Here is a 21110-nt window from a genome sequence, read left to right as displayed (position 1 = left end):
TGTTGAATTGGTAGATTCTTTTGTTTTTTTTTTTCATAGAAGGAATGTTATTTAAAATGTCAAGAAGGTGGATAGAATGTTGAATTTCAACTCATGCACTCTGAGCGCTCTGAGTTTAAATTTTCAATCCTTTCATTATTATATGTTGTAAAATTGTAAGGATGAATGAATGCCCAAAGTGAGGTAGACTTGAGAATAATATGGTAATAATAGTTGTGTAATACTTTCAAAAAGTGATAGTAGGGTAATAGTAGTTGTGTGATACTTTGAAAAAGTGTAAACATATTGTTTGTTTGGTTTGTCACGAATGTTGCTCTATATAAAGAACACTTTGTGTGATCACAATACACACAGTAAAAGGAAAGAAAAGAACTGAAAGCAATAAAATCAATATCCCTCCCTTTCTCCTTCTACCTGCAATCTTTTTATATTATAATTACGAAATTAGACAATATGATTTTTTGCACCCGCTTCGCTTCTATCCTAACAAAAGTTATTTCTCTAACTTTTGCTTATTTATAACATTACAATAAATTTGAACTCTCCGGATAGCACTCCTCTAAAAATGTGTCACTAAGGCCCCGTTTGGGATTGAGGTGATTTTAAAAAAAGCCACTGTGAAAAAAAGCTGAGGGTCATTTTTGTGTTTGGTAAACTGAAAAAAAAGGGCTTATTTTGGAAGCTGCTGTGAGAATAAGCTGAAAATCAAAGGAAAAGCTGAAGCTGCTATTTGCTGCTTTGAAAAAAAGCCAGTTTTTTCAAAGCACACGGAGCTACAGTGCTCCTTTAATGAAAAGACACACTATCATCCTGCTTTTTTTTCCAAAAGCACTTTCACAAAAAAGTTTACCAAACACTCTACTGGCTTTATTTCACAGCCGCTTATTCTCACAGCACAGCCGCTTATTCTCACAGCAGCTTTTTTTCAAAGAACAGCAATACCAAATCAGACCTAAAATCCATGGAAATGACTGAGCAAAAACAAAAGAGAAGAGGCAATCGATGGAAATGGGTGGTTGGTTGGTTTTGGGTAATTTGGGTGTGGTTCGAAATCAAACACATTGCCATTTATGGGTGACTCGGACTCGGTGATTTAGCCTTTCCTTTCACCGCCATCTCAGAAAAGAGAAACAAAACATCTTGTTTTAGTAGAAAGAGAGAGCTTGCAAGCCGCTGCAGCAATGGAGCTCTGTGGAGCCACTGCTCTCTCATGGACCCACACTGTCTCCACCCCTCCTCACGTCTCTCTGCCCCTCTCTGTGAGTATCTCACTACCCACTTCTCCAATTTCTCCTTTGTTTTTGTTTCTGATCTTTTTTTGTGTTTTTCTGGACTTTTAGAAGTGTGGGACTCTGAGGCTCAGTGTTTGGTGTGCCTCTGATCAAACCCAGACGGTAATGCTCTTCAACATGAATCCTTCCACACACACACGTACTTTTCTGTTCATATCGATACAAATTTACTTGGTCAATTCAATATTTACTAGAATTTAATATGTTTTATATTTGACGCAAGCGATATTCTAAACTATTCTAATTTGCGGGGGAGAGGGGGATTCGAACTTGGGTGTAAGGAGGGCACACATTGCCCTCACCAACTCAACTAACCCACATGGTTAACTAGCTTCACTTTTACCACCTCTTTGCATTGCAATTTGGCCCAAAAGTTGTAGGGAGTGGGCTTCGCAAAGTTACTTATCATCAGCCCTTTTTATATAACACAGTGGTTGAGGATCAGTGAGAAATCAGATGATTTAGGGTGATTGCATTTATGTGTGTAGTTAAAAAAGCTGGAACGTCACAAGAATATATTTGAGCATTTATAGGTTGCATTTTGTGTGTTGGATATTGACTCTTTGTAGGTTGTCTTAGGCAAATCAGATGACTGTATCAATAACTGGAGCTACGGGTTTTATCGGGAGAAGATTGGTGCAAAGGCTGCATGCAGGTTATGCTCATTCTACTTCTCCACTATTATAAAAATCTTGCAGGCTTATACGTAGTGCTTCCATTCTGTTGTTGTTATACCTTATTTTCGTGCATCCACCTCGGATTGATTATTTCCCAATGACTTGATTTGGTCCTCATTTTACTGGTGCGAGCAAGAATGGACATGCATATCTTTCAGTATTTATGCATAACAAGGTGCATTTACAACCAAATCAAATGAATTCAAGGTTGTGGTGCTGCTTGGTTGCATTAACTATGATTACGTTGCCTAATACTTATTGCTATGAAGCTGAAACTCATACTACATGTCCATAGTTTCACCACCTGAACGTTCTTTCGATCCAATTTGTAATGCAGATAATCATAGTGTACGTGTCTTGACACGGTCCAGATCAAAGGCTGAGTTAATTTTTCCGGGTAAGAAGGTAATGTACACTTGTTGGCTATTTGCTCAAAATTTTAATTTGAAATCTATGAATAGTAAGTGTGCATATGTTTCAAGGGGTGTGCTATCCACACACCCCTTTTTACTTCGCACACACTCCTTGTTAATTTCTGTCCGTTGATCTTCTTCAATTCATCCGATCCGACAGCCGAAAACCAAAAAGGTGTGGGAGAAGTAAAAAGGGGTGTGTGGATATCACACCCCATGTTTCAATGAATCCAAGTAAATAGTGAAATGAAACTGTAAGTTAGATTTTCTGAGGACAAAGAAAATCAAATTCATGTGAATCATTTGAAAGAGGAGCTGCTGAATTGTTCCACCAGTGCTTTCTACTGGTCACTTCCTCATTACATCAAAAGCATTGATATGTAAGCAGCTAGTGTTTACTTTTCCAACACTTGGAAAGATAATCAACTTCTAGAGAACTCCGCTCTTTAGAATTGGTTAAATAGTTGGATATCTGTCCAACAACCCCTCCTTCATCCCAAAGAATCAACACAAAAACTAAAGGAAGAATTATTTTATGTGTACTTCAAGCATATTGTTAGTGTGTGTTGTTGTTTGATGCTTGATAGAGTTAGGGTTTGGAGAGAGATTGTTCCTCAAGCCATTGGTTCTAGTATTAATACCCAGTTTTCTGGTAATTTCTGTTATGCTCCTGTAAGGCCTCCTTTGGTTCATTGTTGTGTGAATGTCATGTGAGAAGGAGCGTTAGTGTTTCATGTTAAATTATTCTTGATAACATTGTTGGGCTTGTTTCCTAATAGTTAAGCTTTTGAGAACATGGTAACTTAACATAAAAGTTATTATATTTGTTTATTATGAAATTAACCCCAATCCTTGAATCATTGTTAACTGTTGGTTTTATTTTCCGGGTTAATATTGAGATAACTAGTCGTCTGTATACTTTTTTTACAGATATTTTGGTTTAACACTTGAAATTTTTCCTGCCATCTGTAGTCAAGGACTTTCCAGGAATCATGATTGCAGAGGAGGCACAGTGGAAAGACAGCATTCAAGGTTCAACCGGTGTCGTAAATTTGGCTGGACTGCCCATAAGCACAAGATGGTCTCCTGAGGTTGGTACCAGTGGTGAATTAAACTTCATGCTAGTAAAAAAAAATTTCCATGAATTGACAGAATATTGCTAAGACCATACAGTTTGTGATTCATGTTGATTCAATATCAGAAGTGAACATATGTATGTATGCCTAGAAGTTACTAACTTCTCATTGGACTGTAGATAAAGAAAGAGATCAAGACTAGCAGGATAAGGGTCACCTCAAAGGTTAGTAGTTGTTTCTTATACTGATTAGTGGATGCGGCTGTCAAAATACAAATCCAGTTTTTGTTCCTTTTCTTAATAAAAAGAGTATTATTTAATCAAAAACTGATTTGGCCTTTTCAACTGGTTGTGAAGGTCATAGATTTAATAAACGATTTACCAGATGCAGTTCGACCTACAGTCTTGGTTAGCGCAACAGCTGTCGGTTACTATGGTCCGTTCAGTCTCATGCTTTTTATCTATTAAGCCACTGTATTTGCTTGGTTTGCATGAAGTTTCAGTTATTTTTCTTGCTTTGCTAGTAGTCCTCTGTAAAACATTTTAGATATTTATGTGGAATTTATTCTTCTTGGGATCATTAGATTCTGACTGAACCTTTCAATACCCCATGGAGTTGGAGCATCCTTGGATCTGCAAGTTAATCAATAAAGTTCATAGATAATTGATAAAGTTCTAAAGTGATACATTCTGATGTCAGACTGAGTTAGAAGACCATTTAGTAATTATTATATAGTCATTGTGCTGAATTAACACTCATTATCTCCCCATAGCTGGCAAATGATTTTCCATTACTCGAGATTGATAATCCAAATTTAAGGAGCCTCTTTAAAGTTACTAAGATCATTTTCCCTTTTGGTTCTTGTTTAATTTTCTATTCATTATGCTCAGGTACTAGTGAGACACAAGTATTTGATGAGCAAAGTCCGTCAGGGAATGATTACTTAGCTGAGGTAAGCTTTATGCATAATCAGTTTCGAAAAGAATGTATGAAAAGGCAATTGAGGTTGTACAATATGCTTAGAACTTCTAAGATTTCTATGTTCTAAGAGTATTTAATTATCTGACTGATGACTGTCTTACTAAATAGATGTTGAATGCATAGTCAGATTGATCAACAACATAGCCAATGTAGTCAGATCAAACTGATTACCGTCGTGATACCCTTTTGGGCATGCTGCCTTAACCTTCTTTAGGCTTTGTGGTTGCAGATGACTAATTTTCTGAATAAGGTTTGAATTTCCAATATTGAAATAATAGGTTCTTGGCATGTCCTTTGGATGTGATAGAGGAACTTTTAACCTTTATTTAAATTTAAAAAAAAAAAGACATGATGGAAATAATTAAATGGAAAATTGAACTTTCTAATTTCAATGATGTGGTAAGACCTGCTAGGTAGAATTCCTGACTACTTTGATCATATCTAATCTCGGTTTTCTAGTTTTAGGATCACTGGCCAAGGGCTTTTGCAGCTCAGATGAATTATGTTTATGTTTTTCTTTTAGAATTCATAGTTGTGGTGCCTACTGTTATTATGAGTTGTAGAATGGACTTTTGGACATATTGTCAGTCTGTTTAAATATACACTCTATTACCAATACGACTTCCAGTCCATGAAGGAATATCACATTATCACTATCACAACTTCTCCTCGTTTGCGCACAAAATTGTCCTCGTCTTTAACTCACATCTAAGCCTTTTAATGACTTCAACTAACATATAAGTCTTTTCAGGTTTGTAGAGAATGGGAAGGAACTGCCCGCAAAGTGAATAAGGATGTTAGGCTAGCACTCATTCGCATTGGTGTTGTCCTTGGTAAAGATGGCGGAGCTTTAGGTATGATTTATACTGTGAACTCTACATTGACATTGTTTTGTAATTTTTCCGCGTTATGTTTGATTATACATTGACCAATCTGGTTGCACTGAGGCTTGCATGACCTCGTAATTGTACCAGGCTGTTCTATGCATAATTATCTCTAACTTTCAATTTGTGATGTCATGTTAGAAAAATATACTGGCAAAAGACATTTAAAACATCACTCAATTTGGTTACAAAGTGTACATATCTAGAACTCTGGTTAGTATGAATGTAATAATCTCCGACTGCCACACGCACGCTGACACCTTTGAGCATTTGCAGCTAAAATGATCCCTCTCTTTATGGTGTTTGCTGGAGGACCGTTGGGCTCTGGAAAGCAATGGTATTGTCCTCAATTCTGTCCTTCGTATGACGGGTATCAGTCGATGTTTTGCTACTAACACTTTCCACTTAGTGGGACAAGGCTTGGTTGTTGTATATGTATAAGCATTTGAGTGATGCTAATCAGACAATATGACATCGTCGGTTAAGTTTGATCAACCGAGGACATCGGTTGTTTAATAAAGAAGAAACTAAAGTTACTAAAGGTTTCGCACGTACTGATTGGATGTCATTTATTAGTTTATTTTCTCCTTCCTGTCAACACCTTGGATAATTGATCCTTCTCAATATTGTGTAGGTTTTCCTGGATTCATCTGGATGACATAGTGAACCTGATATATGAAGCCCTATCCAATCCATCTTATGAAGGTAAAGATTCAATACTTATTACCGTTTTGAAGTATAACAAAAAACCAAAGGATTGATGTTGGTTTCATCTAAAGTTTGCTGGCCTGTGGAGATAACTACACTTCTAAAGAGTTCGAATGCTCTTAAGAATTTCTATAAACAAATTAATGATGATATTGTTCAACTTTTCAACAATGTCGTGTGAAACTGGTTCTTGAAACTTTTCAACATATTGAACACAGTTTATACCTAAATCTCAGGAGTTATAAATGGAACTGCACCCAACCCTGTTCGATTTGCAGAAATGTGTGAACATTTGGGAAATGTCTTGGGCAGGCCCTCATGGCTGCCTGTACCGGACTTTGCCCTGAAAGCAGTCCTTGGCGAAGGTGCTTCTGTGGTAAGAATCTCTTTATTTTCTTTTCAACCCTTTCCCAATTTCATATTGCTGAGATACATAACAAGGTCTTTGCAGGTTCTGGATGGGCAGAGGGTGCTTCCAGTTAGAGCCAAGGAGCTGGGTTTCTCGTTCAAATACTCGTATGTGAGAGATGCATTACAATCCATTATTTCACAAAAGGCGGCCTAATTTGGCGGAGGAAATATATGTAGTTCTTCATTCTTTTAGGTAGAGGGTATCCGAATCTCCAAAACCTACATCAGAGATGCATCACGATCAATTGTCGTAAAGAAAATGCTGTAACAAGTTGCAGAAGAAACCTCTTTGTTTTCATTCTTTTAGTTACAAGGTAATCCCAGATTATAAGAAATTCAGATTTGAGGAATCAGGTGAAATTTGGGTCCTTGTGGATGCTGTGGATCTCTTGTTTAAGTGGTTAATGTTTTATCCGAAACACATTTTGAAAGTGTTATATGAAATCACTCTAGTTCCAAACCTAAGGACATCCAAAATTAGTGGCATTGGATTGATAGGGGATTCTTCTTATCAGTAAACCGTGAAACCGTACCCGTGTTTTTTAAATTAAGTTCTTCTTTGAGATTTCCTAATTGGGTAGGCAACATGTCAGGTCAACTTTTTTTTAGTACTGTTTTGCCTACTTTAATTGCCCATATAATGGACAAAGATTGTCCGTCCTCCTGTGCCCTCTTGTTTTGTGTGGTCACGGTTAAACCACGTCAACATTTTATATTATTTTTTTTATAAAGATAATAAGATAAAAAATGAATAGTAATATTAAATGTTGACTTTGCCTAACCGTGACCACACAAACAGGAGGGTACCGGAAGTGGGAGGGCAGACAATCCTTGTCCCTATAAATAAGAGCCTGTTTGGTAGTGTTTACAAAACAATATTACTTCGCATTGAATTTTAATGATTAGAACTATCTATTTTTTACGAGCAACTCCAATTATATAGGGACAAGGATTGTCTACCCTCCCACTTCCGGTGCCCTCCCGTGTCCTCCTGTTTGTGTGGTCACGGTTAATCCACGTCAACATTTTATATTACTATTCATTTTTGTCTTATTATCTTTATAAAAAAATAATATAAAATGTTGACGTGGCTTAACTGTGATCATATAAAACATGAGGGCACGGGAAGGCATCAGAAGTGGGAGGGCAGATAATCCTTGTCCTATTTATAGATACCAAACGACCCCTTTTGTAATAGTCAGTACTGTTACATAGATGTATAGCGATAGCAAAGCTATGATTTGTGGGGACAGCAGTGCTTGTTGCAGTATGACACCACGGACCAGGATCCTCTCCTGAGCTAAGGATGAGGATCCTCCTCATCAAGTGATGTGGACCGTTTGATGAAAATTCAACGGTTACAATTATTATAACTTTAAAGGGACCCCCTTGTTTGTAACCGTTGGATTTTCATCTAACGGTCCACATCACTTGATGAGGAGAATCCTCATCCTTAGCTCAGGAGAGGATCCTGGTCCTGACACCACCAAATGTTCAGGTTGTTGGTGTCACAATTCCCCTTGTGGGTGTGAGAACTCTAGTTAGCTTTCAAGTGCCTTTTACAACCTTAAGAGCAATTCCAGCGTTACAAATGTCTCATAGGGCAAGTCACTATTGAATAACCTTCAATAAACAGTAACTGCATTTAATGGACAGTAACTGTCTTTTGCATCTCCGTCTCTACACTGAATAGACATGGCAATAGGCAATAAAATATTAGTATTTTTATTTTATAAAATAATACAAAATAATTTTATTTGTAATTTCGGATAAGATTTTTAATCGTTCTCGTTGCGCCACGTGTCATTATCCAAGAAGACAATTTTTTGTGATAGATTTCAATAAGATATTTATCTAATACCGTCATGCCACGTGTCGTTACCATTTCAGAATCGTTGATGATAGATTTCCGATTAAATTTTTAACCAATTGGATTGAAACTTTGAGAGAAAAATTGGAATATGGTTGAAGGTATTTGAGAAAATATGAAATTGTGGTGTAAGGTCGAAGATAATGAGAATGTATTTATAGAAAAGTAAAATCAATTTTTTTTTTAAATTTTTTTTCGGATTTTTTATTATTAATTTTAAACATTTTTTTATTAACTTAATTCATTTATGCCGTTGGATTAAACAAATTTTGAAATCCAACCCTTTAGATTGTGTCACGTGGCACAAGGGTAAAATTTTAGATTTTTTTACTGTTATATTTTTTAATTTATAAGGGCGAATAACGTGGACCGTTGATTTCAAATCCAACGGTTGAAATTAATGAAGGTTTGAATTTTTTTTAACTGTTGGAAATCCAACGGTCCACAAAAATTAACCGTTGAAATCCAACGGATGCGAAGCTGCCACGTGGCCTCCAATGGTAACATTACGCAGGCCTGCGTCGTTGGCCCCACCACCTAAAAACATGTCGGGGACGCGCCCCCAAGCGCATGTTATGCATGCGCCTGACTAAAAAAATATTAAAACGTGGCTGACGTCGCCCTAACGTCAGCGTTGCATCACCTCCACCTCGGGCTCTCAGGCCACCGATTCTCGCCAGGCCTCTCGCTCGGGCCCCCTCCTGCGTTATTGCTCACATGGGTTGGACGTCATTGCTAGGGCTATTGCCCCTTGTTCTCGAGCCGGTCCATTGGGCTACTCCACCCAGTGGAGTTGCTCTAAAGAAGGCCTCAGGCACTTTTTAATTGACCGTTATTATGGAGATACAAAAGGCAGTTACTGTTCATTGGAGGCTATTCAATAGTGACTTGCCCTATGGGGCCTTTGCAACGCTGGAGTTGTTCTAAGAGTTTCAGGCTTAGAATGCTTGGTAAACATGCAAATAAAGTTTTACAACTTAGAAAGTTTGAGATATAAAATAAGAGATTAGGCAAACTTTCTCGTCAGTTGAGCAAGTTCTTGATCACTCTGTGGAGACTGCGAATTTGCTAATTCAAGTTGGACTTTTAATGGAAATCGATACTACAAGTGTTTTAGCAAAGCTATAAACATAAAGAGAAATATATACAAGTACAAAGTTGTTGTATACACATGACTAACATTCCTTCCACTTCAAGTTTTAAACTCCTCAAATAATTTCTTTCCTCCAATACCCAACCTACTTAAACAACCTAAAAGGCTTGGCCCCAACCTGTTTGGAGAATGACCCTTATGGCACGGCTTAGTCAATTATTCTTGTAGTTCAGATAAAATTCAGACCGTCACTTCTCTGAAAGCATGGTTCTTGCCTCCCTCTCTCCTCCTCCTTGGAGCTTGTCCATTTGTTGAGAACGTTCGAGTGTTTGCTCATCGTTTAGCTCGGTGAGTGAGATTTCTGCTCATTGCAGTCACCCCTGGGGTTCTTAGCACATGGATAGTACCAAGACCCTTGTGCCCCGGCCCTTAATCAGATGAAGATGCCCGCCCTATGACCCGCAATTTAAAATGAGCCTTGCGACGAGACGCGGACATTCCCCATGCTGCAATTCCCTCCGGTCCGTTCCCGGGTTGGGTTAGGGGAACATCCGAGTGATTGCCGTCGCGGATCCACATGCGCTCATAAGGTGCACAATAAGAATAAGACCAATACATACTTCATAAGGGACAATTTGAGCTGCAGATCGTAATGCTCCTAGAAAGACATATTTCGAATATAGAGGAGTGAAAGTTCCCAACAATCAACGAGTTGATCATACCCTTCTTTGAACTGTACGAGCACGTCCCCATGTATTTTAAGTCCAAACACAGTTATGATAGCTTTCACATTTCACAACGTCAGTGTTTGTTGCAATCATGTTATGAAGCAGGTTGATTGCAAGAGGAAAATAAATAAAAAATCGAAATGCTGCACAAACTGAAATTGTATTTCTATCCTCAGTTTTGACAAAATCTACAGTTTTTTCCCACGATACAACATCTGAGATCAGTACATAATTTAGTTACATTCACCCAATCCGACGCAGATAAGGGCAGATGATGTGGGACAACATAAGTTAAAAGCAACACATGGATTGATAATCCGATCCAATCAACCCCTCAGTGAGTACTTTTTCCCGGTAAAAGGCTGGAACTTCGGGTCTTCTTTCACTTCCGGTTGCTTCTCTTTCTTAGTCTCTTTTGCAGCTTCCTGCAGAATTGAATAGATAAAGAGTGATTTACCATCACATCAAACTGGCAACGTTCGTAATATAATTCCAAAGTTGAGTCATGAAACAAGAGAACCAAGAATACCTTTTTTGTTTCCTTTGGACTGCGACTGGCATTTCCTCCAAAAACAAGTTTTCCCTGAGCCTGACGACTGGTAGCTTGTGAACTAGAGCCTGTAGAAGGTTGTGCATTTCCATTGGTGACTGCAGGTTTCTTGTCTTTAAACCCTGAGGAAGCCGGTGCTGGCTCATATTTCAAAGGTTTTCCATCCAAGCGTCTTCCAGATCCAGTAAAAGGGTTAAATTTAGGTTCAGCCTCAGCAGGATCCTCTTCAACTGCAAGAAAATCAGAAATTCATACAATTCCTTTCTGTTCTCTTCTTGGACAATGGAATACCATTACGTTGAAATACATGTAGTGTTCAAAATTAAGAGGACTACAAACTACGTAATTTCTGTGACTTGAATAAAACCCTTAATCACCATTATATGCTAGAATGTTTATAGTTTCAATTCCAGCCTTCAAGCAGAAAATGTAAACATTTTTCCAGTAATTGACAATTTACTGGTTTTCTGTGGTGAAAGTTTTCTACCAGTTTGTCGAATGTCAAAAAGTTGAATATTATGAGGATTCTTCGACAATATATATGTCAACTGTAGCAAACACCGCAGAAGATCTTAAAAAATTCACCGGGATGACCAAGTGGCAGTACACTTGGTAAATCTCAGGCATTTACCAAGTCTAGCTTCTTAGTGAATGAATCCCCTAGCAGGATATTTTAATCATTGTCTGTATAGCCTCTAGAAGTATGTGCATCAATGAAAATGTATAATGCCTATGTCTAAATACACCAGAACAAAATTTCCCAGCACACAGCTGACATACAATACAAGAGACAAACCAGATAAGCCGACTCAATCTCAGAAAAGAGCAAGGGCAGGAAATAAATAGTTTGAGGAAGAAAAGGGCACAATAAGGAAACAAAAGAGGAATCCAATCAACGACAAACCAAGAACTGAAATAAACAAATAGAAAAGCCAGAAAAATTATGCCAGCCATGCTTATGGCCACGAGGATAGAAATCTGTACCTTGAGCAGTTGCCTTATTTAGAGGGACAGCAGGCCTTTCAGGTTCCTTATAGTCAAGCGGAGGTGCAAAGTCCACCTCACAGTCTGTCTCTATAATAGTTATTGCATGAGAAGGCTTCGTTTCTATAATATCTATATAATACTTCTTGTTGTTGTATGCTACCATAATACTGTCCCCAGTGGTTAAGCAAGAAAAATTCCTCAGCGTCGTCTCCAAGCTGCATTGCAACAAGATAATCAACTTCTTTGGCATCAGAACATTAACAGAAAACTTAAGAAACAAAATCATGAAATGATTGTCATAATAAATAGATAGTTTCATGGAATGAACATGGAAGAGGTACTCAGCATAAAATAGATATGCCACTCACACAATACATATTACAAAGAAATGCAATAACTCAACAAGAAACATTAACAAGTCATATCAATGAATCATTTACTTGCATAGCTTTTGGATAATGAATATGGAATAACATATGAATCATTTACTTACATAGCTTTTGGATTTGAGATATCTAGAAAGTCCTTTGTATGGGGTTGTAATTTAACATATGTTCCCTTCGGAAGAGTCGCATTTTTCACTCGCACAATATCACCTTCTTGCAAGAGCATATTCTCCATCATCTAAGAAATAAAAACGCCAAAAGGAAACAGTTCAAGGTAAAGATCAGAAGGCATTTTTGGCTGCAAAATCAACTTCAAAGTAATTTTCCCCAAGTAAAGCCGTGCATATATTAGAAGTTAATTCTTACCCAATATGGCATATAGATCATGCCTTCTTCTGCAATGAACTCCAGCACCCCACAATGAGAGACCCGGTCAGCAGAATCATTTCGAAGCTCAAACAACATTGGATAATCAATGTGTAAAGATGCTGTATTAGGATCAATATTAGGATTAATATATCATAGTTGGCAACTAATACGAAATAAATTCATCTGATATAGAAATCTTCATAACAAAGGACTAAAGTAAAACAACTCACCAAGACGGTCAAGGGCTGAGGGAGGCATTATAACTGAAAAATAAGTAAGATAAAAAAAATTAGGAATACACAATAAAAGGAAAACCTAACCAAATTAATTGACAAGTTGGATACTTACTTTTATCACCACTTTCAATTTGTGGCTGAAAATAAAAAGAAAAATTTGATATCAGAATAAAGGAACTGAACAAGTAGAAACAAAATACTAACAATCACGGGGGAGGGGGAGTTCATCCAGTAGAAAACCAAAGCCTAGTAACCAAGTGTGTATACATTCACACCACAGCTACAAAATAATTTACTCAGGAATCTATACATATACACAGGGTTAGTATATGGTGACACACGCTTTTGACACACATTTTGACAGACGATTTCTTGAGGTCCACTCCATAATGTATTTCAACGATCCAACCATCTATCTTTTATGTCTTACTACCTCCAAAGATCATGTCTTCCAAAAAAACCAAAATCCGAAACGATATGACGTTGGATTAAATTTAGTGTTTCTTTGTAGAACCGTATTCGTCCATTTTCTTCACCACAAATGAATGTCTTAATGGTTTTGGATTTGTTCAATTTTTTGCAAGGATGATCTGGGAATGATATACTAAAATATAGACGGTTCGGATTATTGAAATACATTACGAAGTGAGTCCCTACAAAATGGGTGTCAAATGTGTGCGTATCATAACCCCAATATATATATTTTTTCAACACAATAAACGGAGTTTATATAATTAATACAAGAGGTATATGAGAACTGTTTAGTTAAGATTTCTGAACAGGGGAGAGAAGAAAGAAAATGGAAAGGACGCCTTCCTCTAAGGACAATAATCTATCCTCTAACTGTGCTGAGACATATACATAGTTTGAAAAGAAATGAAGAATTCCAACCTTTTCAATGAAAGATGCTGGGTAACATCGATATGTCTGCTCAAACGATGTCCCACGATACCCGTATCCATAAAAATCCTGCAACAAGACAGACAAATTTTGATAAACATTCAGGGTTAATCAAGAATTACAGGTTATAGCACTTCATGAAATTTGAATGGAGAACAATGCATAAGAACAATCTCTTCAAGTCACAAAAATCAACCAAAATAAACGGTGGCAGTTAATATATTTATTCACAAAAAGAAAAAAAAATGTGATAATAATATCTAAATTGGTCTGCATTAAGTTAATATTAGATGACTAGCATCAGTCTTAAAAAGACCCCGCAACTAGTAACTTCTCGCATCACATGACAATGCAAAGTAGACAGTAAGCTATGGGTTAAACTCAAAACTACTCAAACAATTACCACCTCAAAAGCTGGAATCAGCGTTGCTCATACTGAACCAGGAGTAAAGACTTTACATAATACACATAATCTATGGTTTTAAGTAAAGAATGAACTAATCTAGTCAACAATATACTCTTCAACCCAGAAAATCATCACTTGCCCATTGGTACTGAGTAATTAAACAGCGAAAAGTTAAACCTTTTCTATTTCTTTTATATAAATAACAAGATATACTAAACAAAACCCATACCATATTGACTGCGTATAGATTTGAACACCGGTTATCAACCTCCGAAAGCTCCCTATCAAAACAAAACAAAAATACAGATCAATGTACTTGCACAAAACCAAATAATCAACTACTGAAACTATCATGAGTCCATAAATTGAAAGCAAAGAACCCTAACAAGCAACTAATGCCCACATCAAAGTAATCACATTATTCAAAGGTTCCAACTTTTCCAACTTGTATCAAATTTCCTTTGTTTGTCTCATTGCACCGGAGCGAAAAACTCAGGATACAATGAATCAAATAAACAATTACATTCATAAAATTAACAAATATATAATCACATATCGCATTCGATTTCTGAAAAAAAAGATAACTAATCAATCAAATACTAGAATTGCAGATAACCATTACTAAAAACTCAACCCAATATTTAGCTTAATTAAAAAAATAAAGCAAGATATAACCTTTATTTCAAAAGAAAACGGTATGGTCAAAAAACAGAAAAACTGAGAAATTAGAGGGTGTTTTGTTAGATAGGAAAAATTGGATGGATCTAGAACTGTAATTAGATAATGAATTGGAAAAACCAAACGCGAAACAAAACGGTAAATAATTTGAAATTGCGGGTGAGAATTCTGATACCGTCAGATGGAGAGAGAAGGAGAAGAAGGAGCAGATGAAGAAGTCGCAGTGTCTGTTTTGATCTCTGTTGGGAAGACGTACGACGATGTTGGAATATGTATTAGGGGTGAGAGTAGAAGAAATAGTTGGAATGTGGCGCAAGAAAAGGCTAAGATGCGCCTCTATGCGTTTTGTGCACGCTGTAGTGTTTGGCCCATACAAATGTAGCTCATCACTTTTGGTGATGTTGGCCCAAAATTAACATCTACACCAAGGCCATGCTTGTGTTCTTTTCGCCCAAACAACTCGAAAATTTTAAAAATGACACACCAAACGAAAGTAACGTTAATACGAACCATTTGAAAAATTCAAAACTTCAACTTCTGGGATATTTTAGTAGCAAATAATTTTTTAACCCGTGGATTATTAGTTCTTCAATCACTTTTTTTTATTAAATACTGCCTCATTCTTTTTAATTTTCCCGCACCTGAAATAAACACCAATTTTGTCCGACGTGAATATCTCATCCTCAGCGACGTAAATGTTGGGTCTAGCCATTGCATCAGGTTCCCATCCGCATAAATGGTGGAACGACAATTAAAGGAATTATTGATAAGGAAAATGTTAGAGAAATCAAAATTTTAAATTAAATTATGTGTTATCAATAGAAAATAAGTACATTAATCAACACTTAAAGTAATAATCCAATCATTAACCACCACGTCATTTAGTTTGCAAATTTGGTCACTCTAGCATTATCCTATTGACAAAGCATGTTGAAATAATAAAGAATAATGCTAGAGAGACCAAAATTTTAAATTAAATTTTGTAAAGTTTGATATGCCTTGTAGGCATCCGTTTGAAAAGTTCAACCACTCAAACACCTGGGAGAGGATGCCCGAACCACCATTTGTATCGATTGGTGTTAGTGACGTGAGGCATGTGAGTTTTAGAGAGATCCGCATAGATCAATGCATGTGCTTGCAATTGTTATATGTGTTTGCTAGGGTTTACTTACTTGCATTTGTTATATAATTAATAAGTTAATTACGTACCCAAACCAAAAAGAGAAGAAGATATTAAATCAAACCTCCAAGGAACTTACCCTGCTTGAAAAATTATAGGGTGCTCAGGAGCATGGATACTCTCTAGTGTTTTAATAGTTAAGTTTTATTTTGTAGTTTTAAACAAAAATTTAACAGTTAAAACACTTGGAGTATTTTATATTTCGAGATATCATAAAAAATCCATGGTCTTAGTTTCTCTTTGATGGGATGCGATTTAAAGTTTGGAAATATCCATACAATGCGACGGCTTGCAGTTGTTATATATTTTTGCATGCTAGGGTTTTCCTTGCTTAGTTGCATCGCGTCCCGGTACTTTTGTCAACCTTACTAACCGACTTCCTTTTCACCTACTTACTTAAATGGCCTTAATTTGCTTCACAACAACCAACACACGCATTTGCATGGTGCATCCATCTACGTTTCCTCTAGTGGCTGGGTCTCAAATTGTTTTATGGACTAGCAAAAACATTCAAATCTGGATGGGTTTACCAGCAGACTAGCCTGTTTTTCCTATAATAGTAGTAAGGGAAATGTATTAGGGTGCCCAAATTCTTTGAATGATGATGAAGTCAGATGTAAAGCCGCGTTAGGTTTTGAACAAAAAGTTAAAGTAAAGGTGATTGACTTTTATTTAATTGCTCAACTTTTTGAATCACAAATGATTCATCACATGCATTACAAAAGAAGTATCAAGATATTGTGAATACAATAGACTCGGTCGAAATATGCGATGATGAGAGTGCGGGGCTGGGAATCTTTGCTTTATGAAGCTTCTTTCTTTGGTGACAAGAATCATATTAAAATTTACAATGGATAATATTTTTTTTTAGTGGAGAGAGATCAAATCGAAAAGCTCATCTTATCACAAACTTGCATTATTGTGTTTCCATTCATTGATGTCGTGGACTCATAAGCAAGCAACTTATTGAGTTACTGAGAAGAATACCGAGTTACTTTTGTGCGTGCTATGTTTGAGCTCAAATAATATAGTATACGCTTTTGACATAGAAAAGTTGATGCCACTTGTCCAATTTTATCCAAGTGATTTTTCTTAGCACTATCTTGAGTTATTCAAAGAGCAATTTAGAATTACATTTGGGACATGAGCTCTAACATTAAGCTTGCATATTTAAAAGGAATTAATGATCTTTCACAAAAAATGGTTAAGACTAATAAAGATCAAACTTGTGGCCAGGATGAGGCTAAAATGCCTCTGTGAGTTTTCTCGACCCTCGAAAGGATTGGATAACAGTGGCTTGTCACCAGTTGTCATCATTTTTAGAAAAAAAAGATCAGACATACTCGTTAGTGGACTTGCTTTGACACTGAGATTTATTCTATTAATTACAACCACAAGTATAGAATGAGTCTTTTCTACAACTAATGTGAATAACAACTTACATAATCAAAGGGCTGCTTTATGGATGAACAATTGTTTCGTTGTTTATATTGAAAAAGATATTTTAGATGAAGAGGCATTATGCAACGGTTTTAAAAGAAAATTTGTCGGGTACAATTATAATTATTGTGAATAGGTACTTTTGTAAATATTATCTATTTATTTATTTATACGGACTATTATTGGCACTTCAAAAAGTTAAAGTAAAGGTTTGATTGACTTTTATTTAATTGTTCAACTTTTCAAAATCACAAATGATTCATCACATGCATTACAAAAGAAGCATCAAAATATTATGGATACAACAGACTCGGTCGAAATATGCAAATGATGAGAGTGCGGGGCTAGGAATCTTTGCTTTATCAAGTTTCCTTCTTTGGTGACAAGAATCATATTAAAATTTATCATGAATGATATTTTGTATTTTTATTTTTTTTGAGTGGAGGGAGATCAAATTGAAAAGCTCATCTTATCACAAACTTGCATTATTATGTTTTTATTCATTGATGTCATAGACTCATAAGCTAGCAACTTATTGAGTTACTGAGAAGAATACCGAGTTACTTTTGCCCGTGGCATGTTTGAGTCCAAATAATATAGTATACGCTTTTGCCATAGAAAAGTTGATGCAACTTGTCCAATTTTATCCAAGTGATTTTTCGTAGCACTATCTTGAGTTATTCAAAGAACAATTTAGAATTACATTTGGGACATGAGCTATCTAACATTAAGCTTGCATATTTAAAAGGAATTAATGATCTTTCACAAAAAAAATGGTTAAGACTAAAAAAGATTAGACTTGTGGCTAGGGAGAGGCTGAAATGCCTCTGTGAGTCTTCATGGCCCCCGGAAGGGGTGGACTTGCCACCAATTGTCCCTTTTTTAAAAAAAAATAAAATAAAATCAGACTTACTCATTAGTGGACTTGCTTTGACACTAGGATTTATTTTATCAGCTGCAACCATAAGTATAGACATTGGAGGCGTATCCGAGGTACGTTGCTCATAAAACTACACTTAGGGTGATATGTGATTGAATAACGTTGAGCTCATAAAACTGCACCTAGGGTGATTGTGATTTAGCCAGAGATATGGCACAGGCTTGTTTATAATGTCACCTCCCGCACCATATGCTCATATTGGATCTAATTTAGGTGCACAGTCTTGTCGTACAAACCTTTACTATGGTTCCGACTCGTAGGTGACTGGCGATTTATCGTCCAGCTATTATGTGAGAGTAGTATTGAGCATAATTATATTACATCCAGTATTGTCGTACATACCTTTTCATTTGGTTCCGACTCTTGTGCAGTATAGTGTCGTATAGGTCATCATAGTGACTTCGGCTAGATTGACTTTCGAGCTATGAATTCAGCCGTACATACTACCACATGGGTTCTGGCTAATATGTCATATTTCTATGAAGTTATTCTCACCTGAATTACTTACTCTGTTATATCTTGACATGACATACATATGAATATGATTATGTGAAGCATGATTTGAATTGATATATTTACATATATATTTATGTATATGCTTGTATTCTAATTCTGGGAAAAATTATACATGTTTTACAGCGAGGGGTTAGAAATGTTGATGAATGAAATGGTTTTGTAAAACATTTGTTTTTGCCCACTCACGTTTTCTGTTTTGCGCCCCTCCAGGTTTTAGGTAAGCTTGCTGTTGGTGGCCTTGAGGACTTCGGCGGTTCTAACATAATAAAATAATTGTAGGACATCTTATGGTACTGTATAATTAGTACTTGTCCTACTGGACTGCACCTAGACTTTCTATGCTCTGATTAGGAGTATTTACTTTTGTAACTTACTCCTAACACTTCCTGTTTACTAGTGCACTCTAGTAGTTTCGGTTTTTAATTATTCATATATTTCTTATCCTTATTGCTTTCGCATTGTGCACATGGCTACGTCACCCTCACGTGACGGCCATCATGCCTTGATCTCGGTCGGGGTGTGTCACGGGTTGTCACAAAATTTGTTGGGTACAATTATAATTATTGTGAATAGGTAATATTATCCATTCATGTGTTTTTTTATTAGTTTTCATTACTTGGATATAATACATTACGATGTTTTGACTAGTACTTTTGTAAATACTACCTATTTATTTATTTATAAGAATTATTATTGACATTCAAAACTATAATTCTTCATTCCTAATAAGAGTATTTTTCTTTCTAAATCTGTTGGTTCATGAGAAGGGCTTACATGGCACATGTACACCGTGACCGTAGCTTCCTGTTTCAATATTTTAAAGACATATATAAATTTTTGTACACATCGCATTATGTCATTGGCACGACACGTCTCACTGTGGGCTAGCTAGTACGATATAAGTTACTTTGTTGCTCCACGCCACAAAGCACGGCTAAGGGAAAAAAAGGGAATGAACTACCAAGTTGGGCAATGTTATGCCAAAACGTTTGAAGATATCATGACTCAGTTTCACCATGGTAAATCTCTAATCCTATCTAAGATGTAAGGCCATCAAAGCATCAATCTGAATGCTTCAGTTTCCAAGAAGGTGTAAGATAACTACGAATCGTGAGCTTTGAATCAAATAGGGTAAGAAACATGAGAAACGCCAAGAAAACTTGGACACACTGTCTTGTGATCCTAAGTAAACAGTCCAGATAACAAAAATCCAATTGCAACTTGAACATGGCTTGTGCACAATACACATCATGCTAATATCTTAGCAAGCAGGTTGAGTTGCTAGTTGCTACGAAGAGGATTTGCCCCATCTTTTGGCTCTCCACATCCCCGTCCACTTTGATTCTTTTACCAAGTCCAAGATTGGTCTTTTAGGAGAGATTTTTCAGTGTGCCTGAAATACGGGGCGGTACGCCATATGTTATTATACAATTGGAGGGAAGTTTTTGTTTTTCAAGAGACCCTCCAATTATATAATGACATGTGGTGTTCTACCCTTGTTCCTGGGACACTAAAAATCTTGTTTTTGAGGATCACCTTATTTATTCTTTTTCTGGTTCTGTTTGTTGCTTTTTATATTTTTCCTACTCAATCTACTAATTAGTGCAATGTCTTGTAACACTCAAATTCATTCAGTTCGTGGGTCTCCATCAAAATTTAAATGAGAAGTCAGTATATAATTAACCAACACAACAATCTCGATCAAAAAAGAAAATACTTGGCTCCTTACATTAAAGGAATCTTGTACAAATAAATCACAGTTCACACGTGTAAAAAACTTTTTCCTTTGTGATTGTTTTACGTCACTTCAACATATATGTTAGTTTATGATTTGCAGTTAAGGAGAGCCGAACTTTGTTCTTTAAAAAAGTAATATCTTCTCAACACTTGTATTATACATATCAGTGAATGTTCCAATCGACACGAGCAGATTCAATACAGCTTTTAAGAAGTAAAGTAATACTAAAGTAGAATCCACCCAGAAGAGAGAACAAAAGCCACTTTATCACCAAGTGCTTAAGCTGACCCTGCAGCTTGAGGCCATCTAAGTAAGGTGTGGATCAGATCATGCATTAAAGTTGACAAGCGAAGCATCTATGTCCACAGCAGTAGAAAGCCTTATTTATATTCTGCCATGTGAGAAGTAGATTGGTCCAGCGCTCTCTGTGAATCTTCTAAGCAGCTGAATATGCTCATTCGCCACTGTTCGTTCTATCTTTCTGTTCAGATTCCTTTCCATTCAAAAACAAAATTATCTTGATGAGATTCTTGATAATTTCAATGTCAACAAGATCGATACATAGGAAATCGACTGCCAAGTAATCTGTACATGTTCGCGTCGGTCACATTCTTTGATTGTGAATTGGAGCGGCACAAATTATATATCATG

General features: G+C 36.4%; 2 protein-coding genes across 5 annotated transcripts; one reads left to right on the top strand and one right to left on the bottom strand.

Annotated features, from left to right (window-relative positions):
- The first annotated feature begins 983 nt into the window (after nucleotides 1-983).
- On the top strand, nucleotides 984-6907 carry LOC103445160 (epimerase family protein SDR39U1 homolog, chloroplastic). 3 transcript variants are annotated; one of them, XM_008384146.4, is made up of 13 exons: nucleotides 984-1259; nucleotides 1341-1394; nucleotides 1872-1947; nucleotides 2307-2366; nucleotides 3355-3473; nucleotides 3638-3682; nucleotides 3815-3893; nucleotides 4349-4410; nucleotides 5191-5293; nucleotides 5600-5660; nucleotides 5958-6028; nucleotides 6268-6407; nucleotides 6483-6907. In XM_008384146.4, the coding sequence occupies exons 1-13, from the start codon at nucleotides 1182-1184 to the stop codon at nucleotides 6594-6596; spliced, it is 1062 nt and encodes a 353-aa protein (XP_008382368.2). In that variant the 5' UTR covers nucleotides 984-1181; the 3' UTR covers nucleotides 6597-6907. The 3 variants fall into 3 exon arrangements, with proteins under 3 accessions (XP_008382368.2, XP_070661968.1, XP_028965375.1); XM_070805867.1 differs by having other exon boundaries at nucleotides 1040-1259; nucleotides 1344-1394; XM_029109542.2 differs by having other exon boundaries at nucleotides 1133-1259; nucleotides 1862-1947.
- A 3367-nt stretch (nucleotides 6908-10274) lies between these two features.
- LOC103445159 (uncharacterized) lies at nucleotides 10275-14992 on the bottom strand. 2 transcript variants are annotated; one of them, XM_008384145.4, is made up of 10 exons: nucleotides 14821-14992; nucleotides 14197-14248; nucleotides 13553-13630; nucleotides 12774-12798; nucleotides 12656-12688; nucleotides 12423-12544; nucleotides 12164-12294; nucleotides 11668-11885; nucleotides 10663-10913; nucleotides 10275-10558 (listed from the first exon to the last, which is right to left on the bottom strand). In XM_008384145.4, exons 2-10 carry the CDS (start codon nucleotides 14197-14199, stop codon nucleotides 10460-10462), a joined length of 960 nt encoding a protein of 319 aa, XP_008382367.1. In that variant the 5' UTR covers nucleotides 14200-14248; nucleotides 14821-14992; the 3' UTR covers nucleotides 10275-10459. The 2 variants fall into 2 exon arrangements, with proteins under 2 accessions (XP_008382367.1, XP_070661967.1); XM_070805866.1 differs by having other exon boundaries at nucleotides 14197-14566; nucleotides 14643-14934.
- Nucleotides 14993-21110: the final 6118 nt, after the last annotated feature.

This window comes from Malus domestica, chromosome 10 (assembly GCF_042453785.1).
Source record: "Malus domestica chromosome 10, GDT2T_hap1".
Classification (NCBI taxonomy): domain Eukaryota; kingdom Viridiplantae; phylum Streptophyta; class Magnoliopsida; order Rosales; family Rosaceae; genus Malus; species Malus domestica.
Note: the sequence above shows the minus strand (reverse complement) of the source record. Positions and strands in the feature narration are given on the sequence as shown.

What these genes read in the sequence shown, in the direction of transcription:
- LOC103445160 (XM_008384146.4), top strand. Translation starts at nt 1,182, where the DNA reads ATGGAGCTCTGTGGAGCCACTGCTCTCTCATGGACCCACACTGTCTCC. An exon ending in GGATAAGGGTCACCTCAAAG is followed by an intron (nt 3,683 to 3,814) that starts GTTAGTAGTTGT and finishes CTGGTTGTGAAG; the next exon opens with GTCATAGATTTAATAAACGA. An exon ending in TTGGGCTCTGGAAAGCAATG is followed by an intron (nt 5,661 to 5,957) that starts GTATTGTCCTCA and finishes AATATTGTGTAG; the next exon opens with GTTTTCCTGGATTCATCTGG.
- LOC103445159 (XM_008384145.4), bottom strand. An exon ending in AATTGAAAGTGGTGATAAAA is followed by an intron (nt 12,689 to 12,773) that starts GTAAGTATCCAA and finishes CTTATTTTTCAG; the next exon opens with TTATAATGCCTCCCTCAGCC. An exon ending in GTCCAAAGGAAACAAAAAAG is followed by an intron (nt 10,559 to 10,662) that starts GTATTCTTGGTT and finishes TCAATTCTGCAG; the next exon opens with GAAGCTGCAAAAGAGACTAA.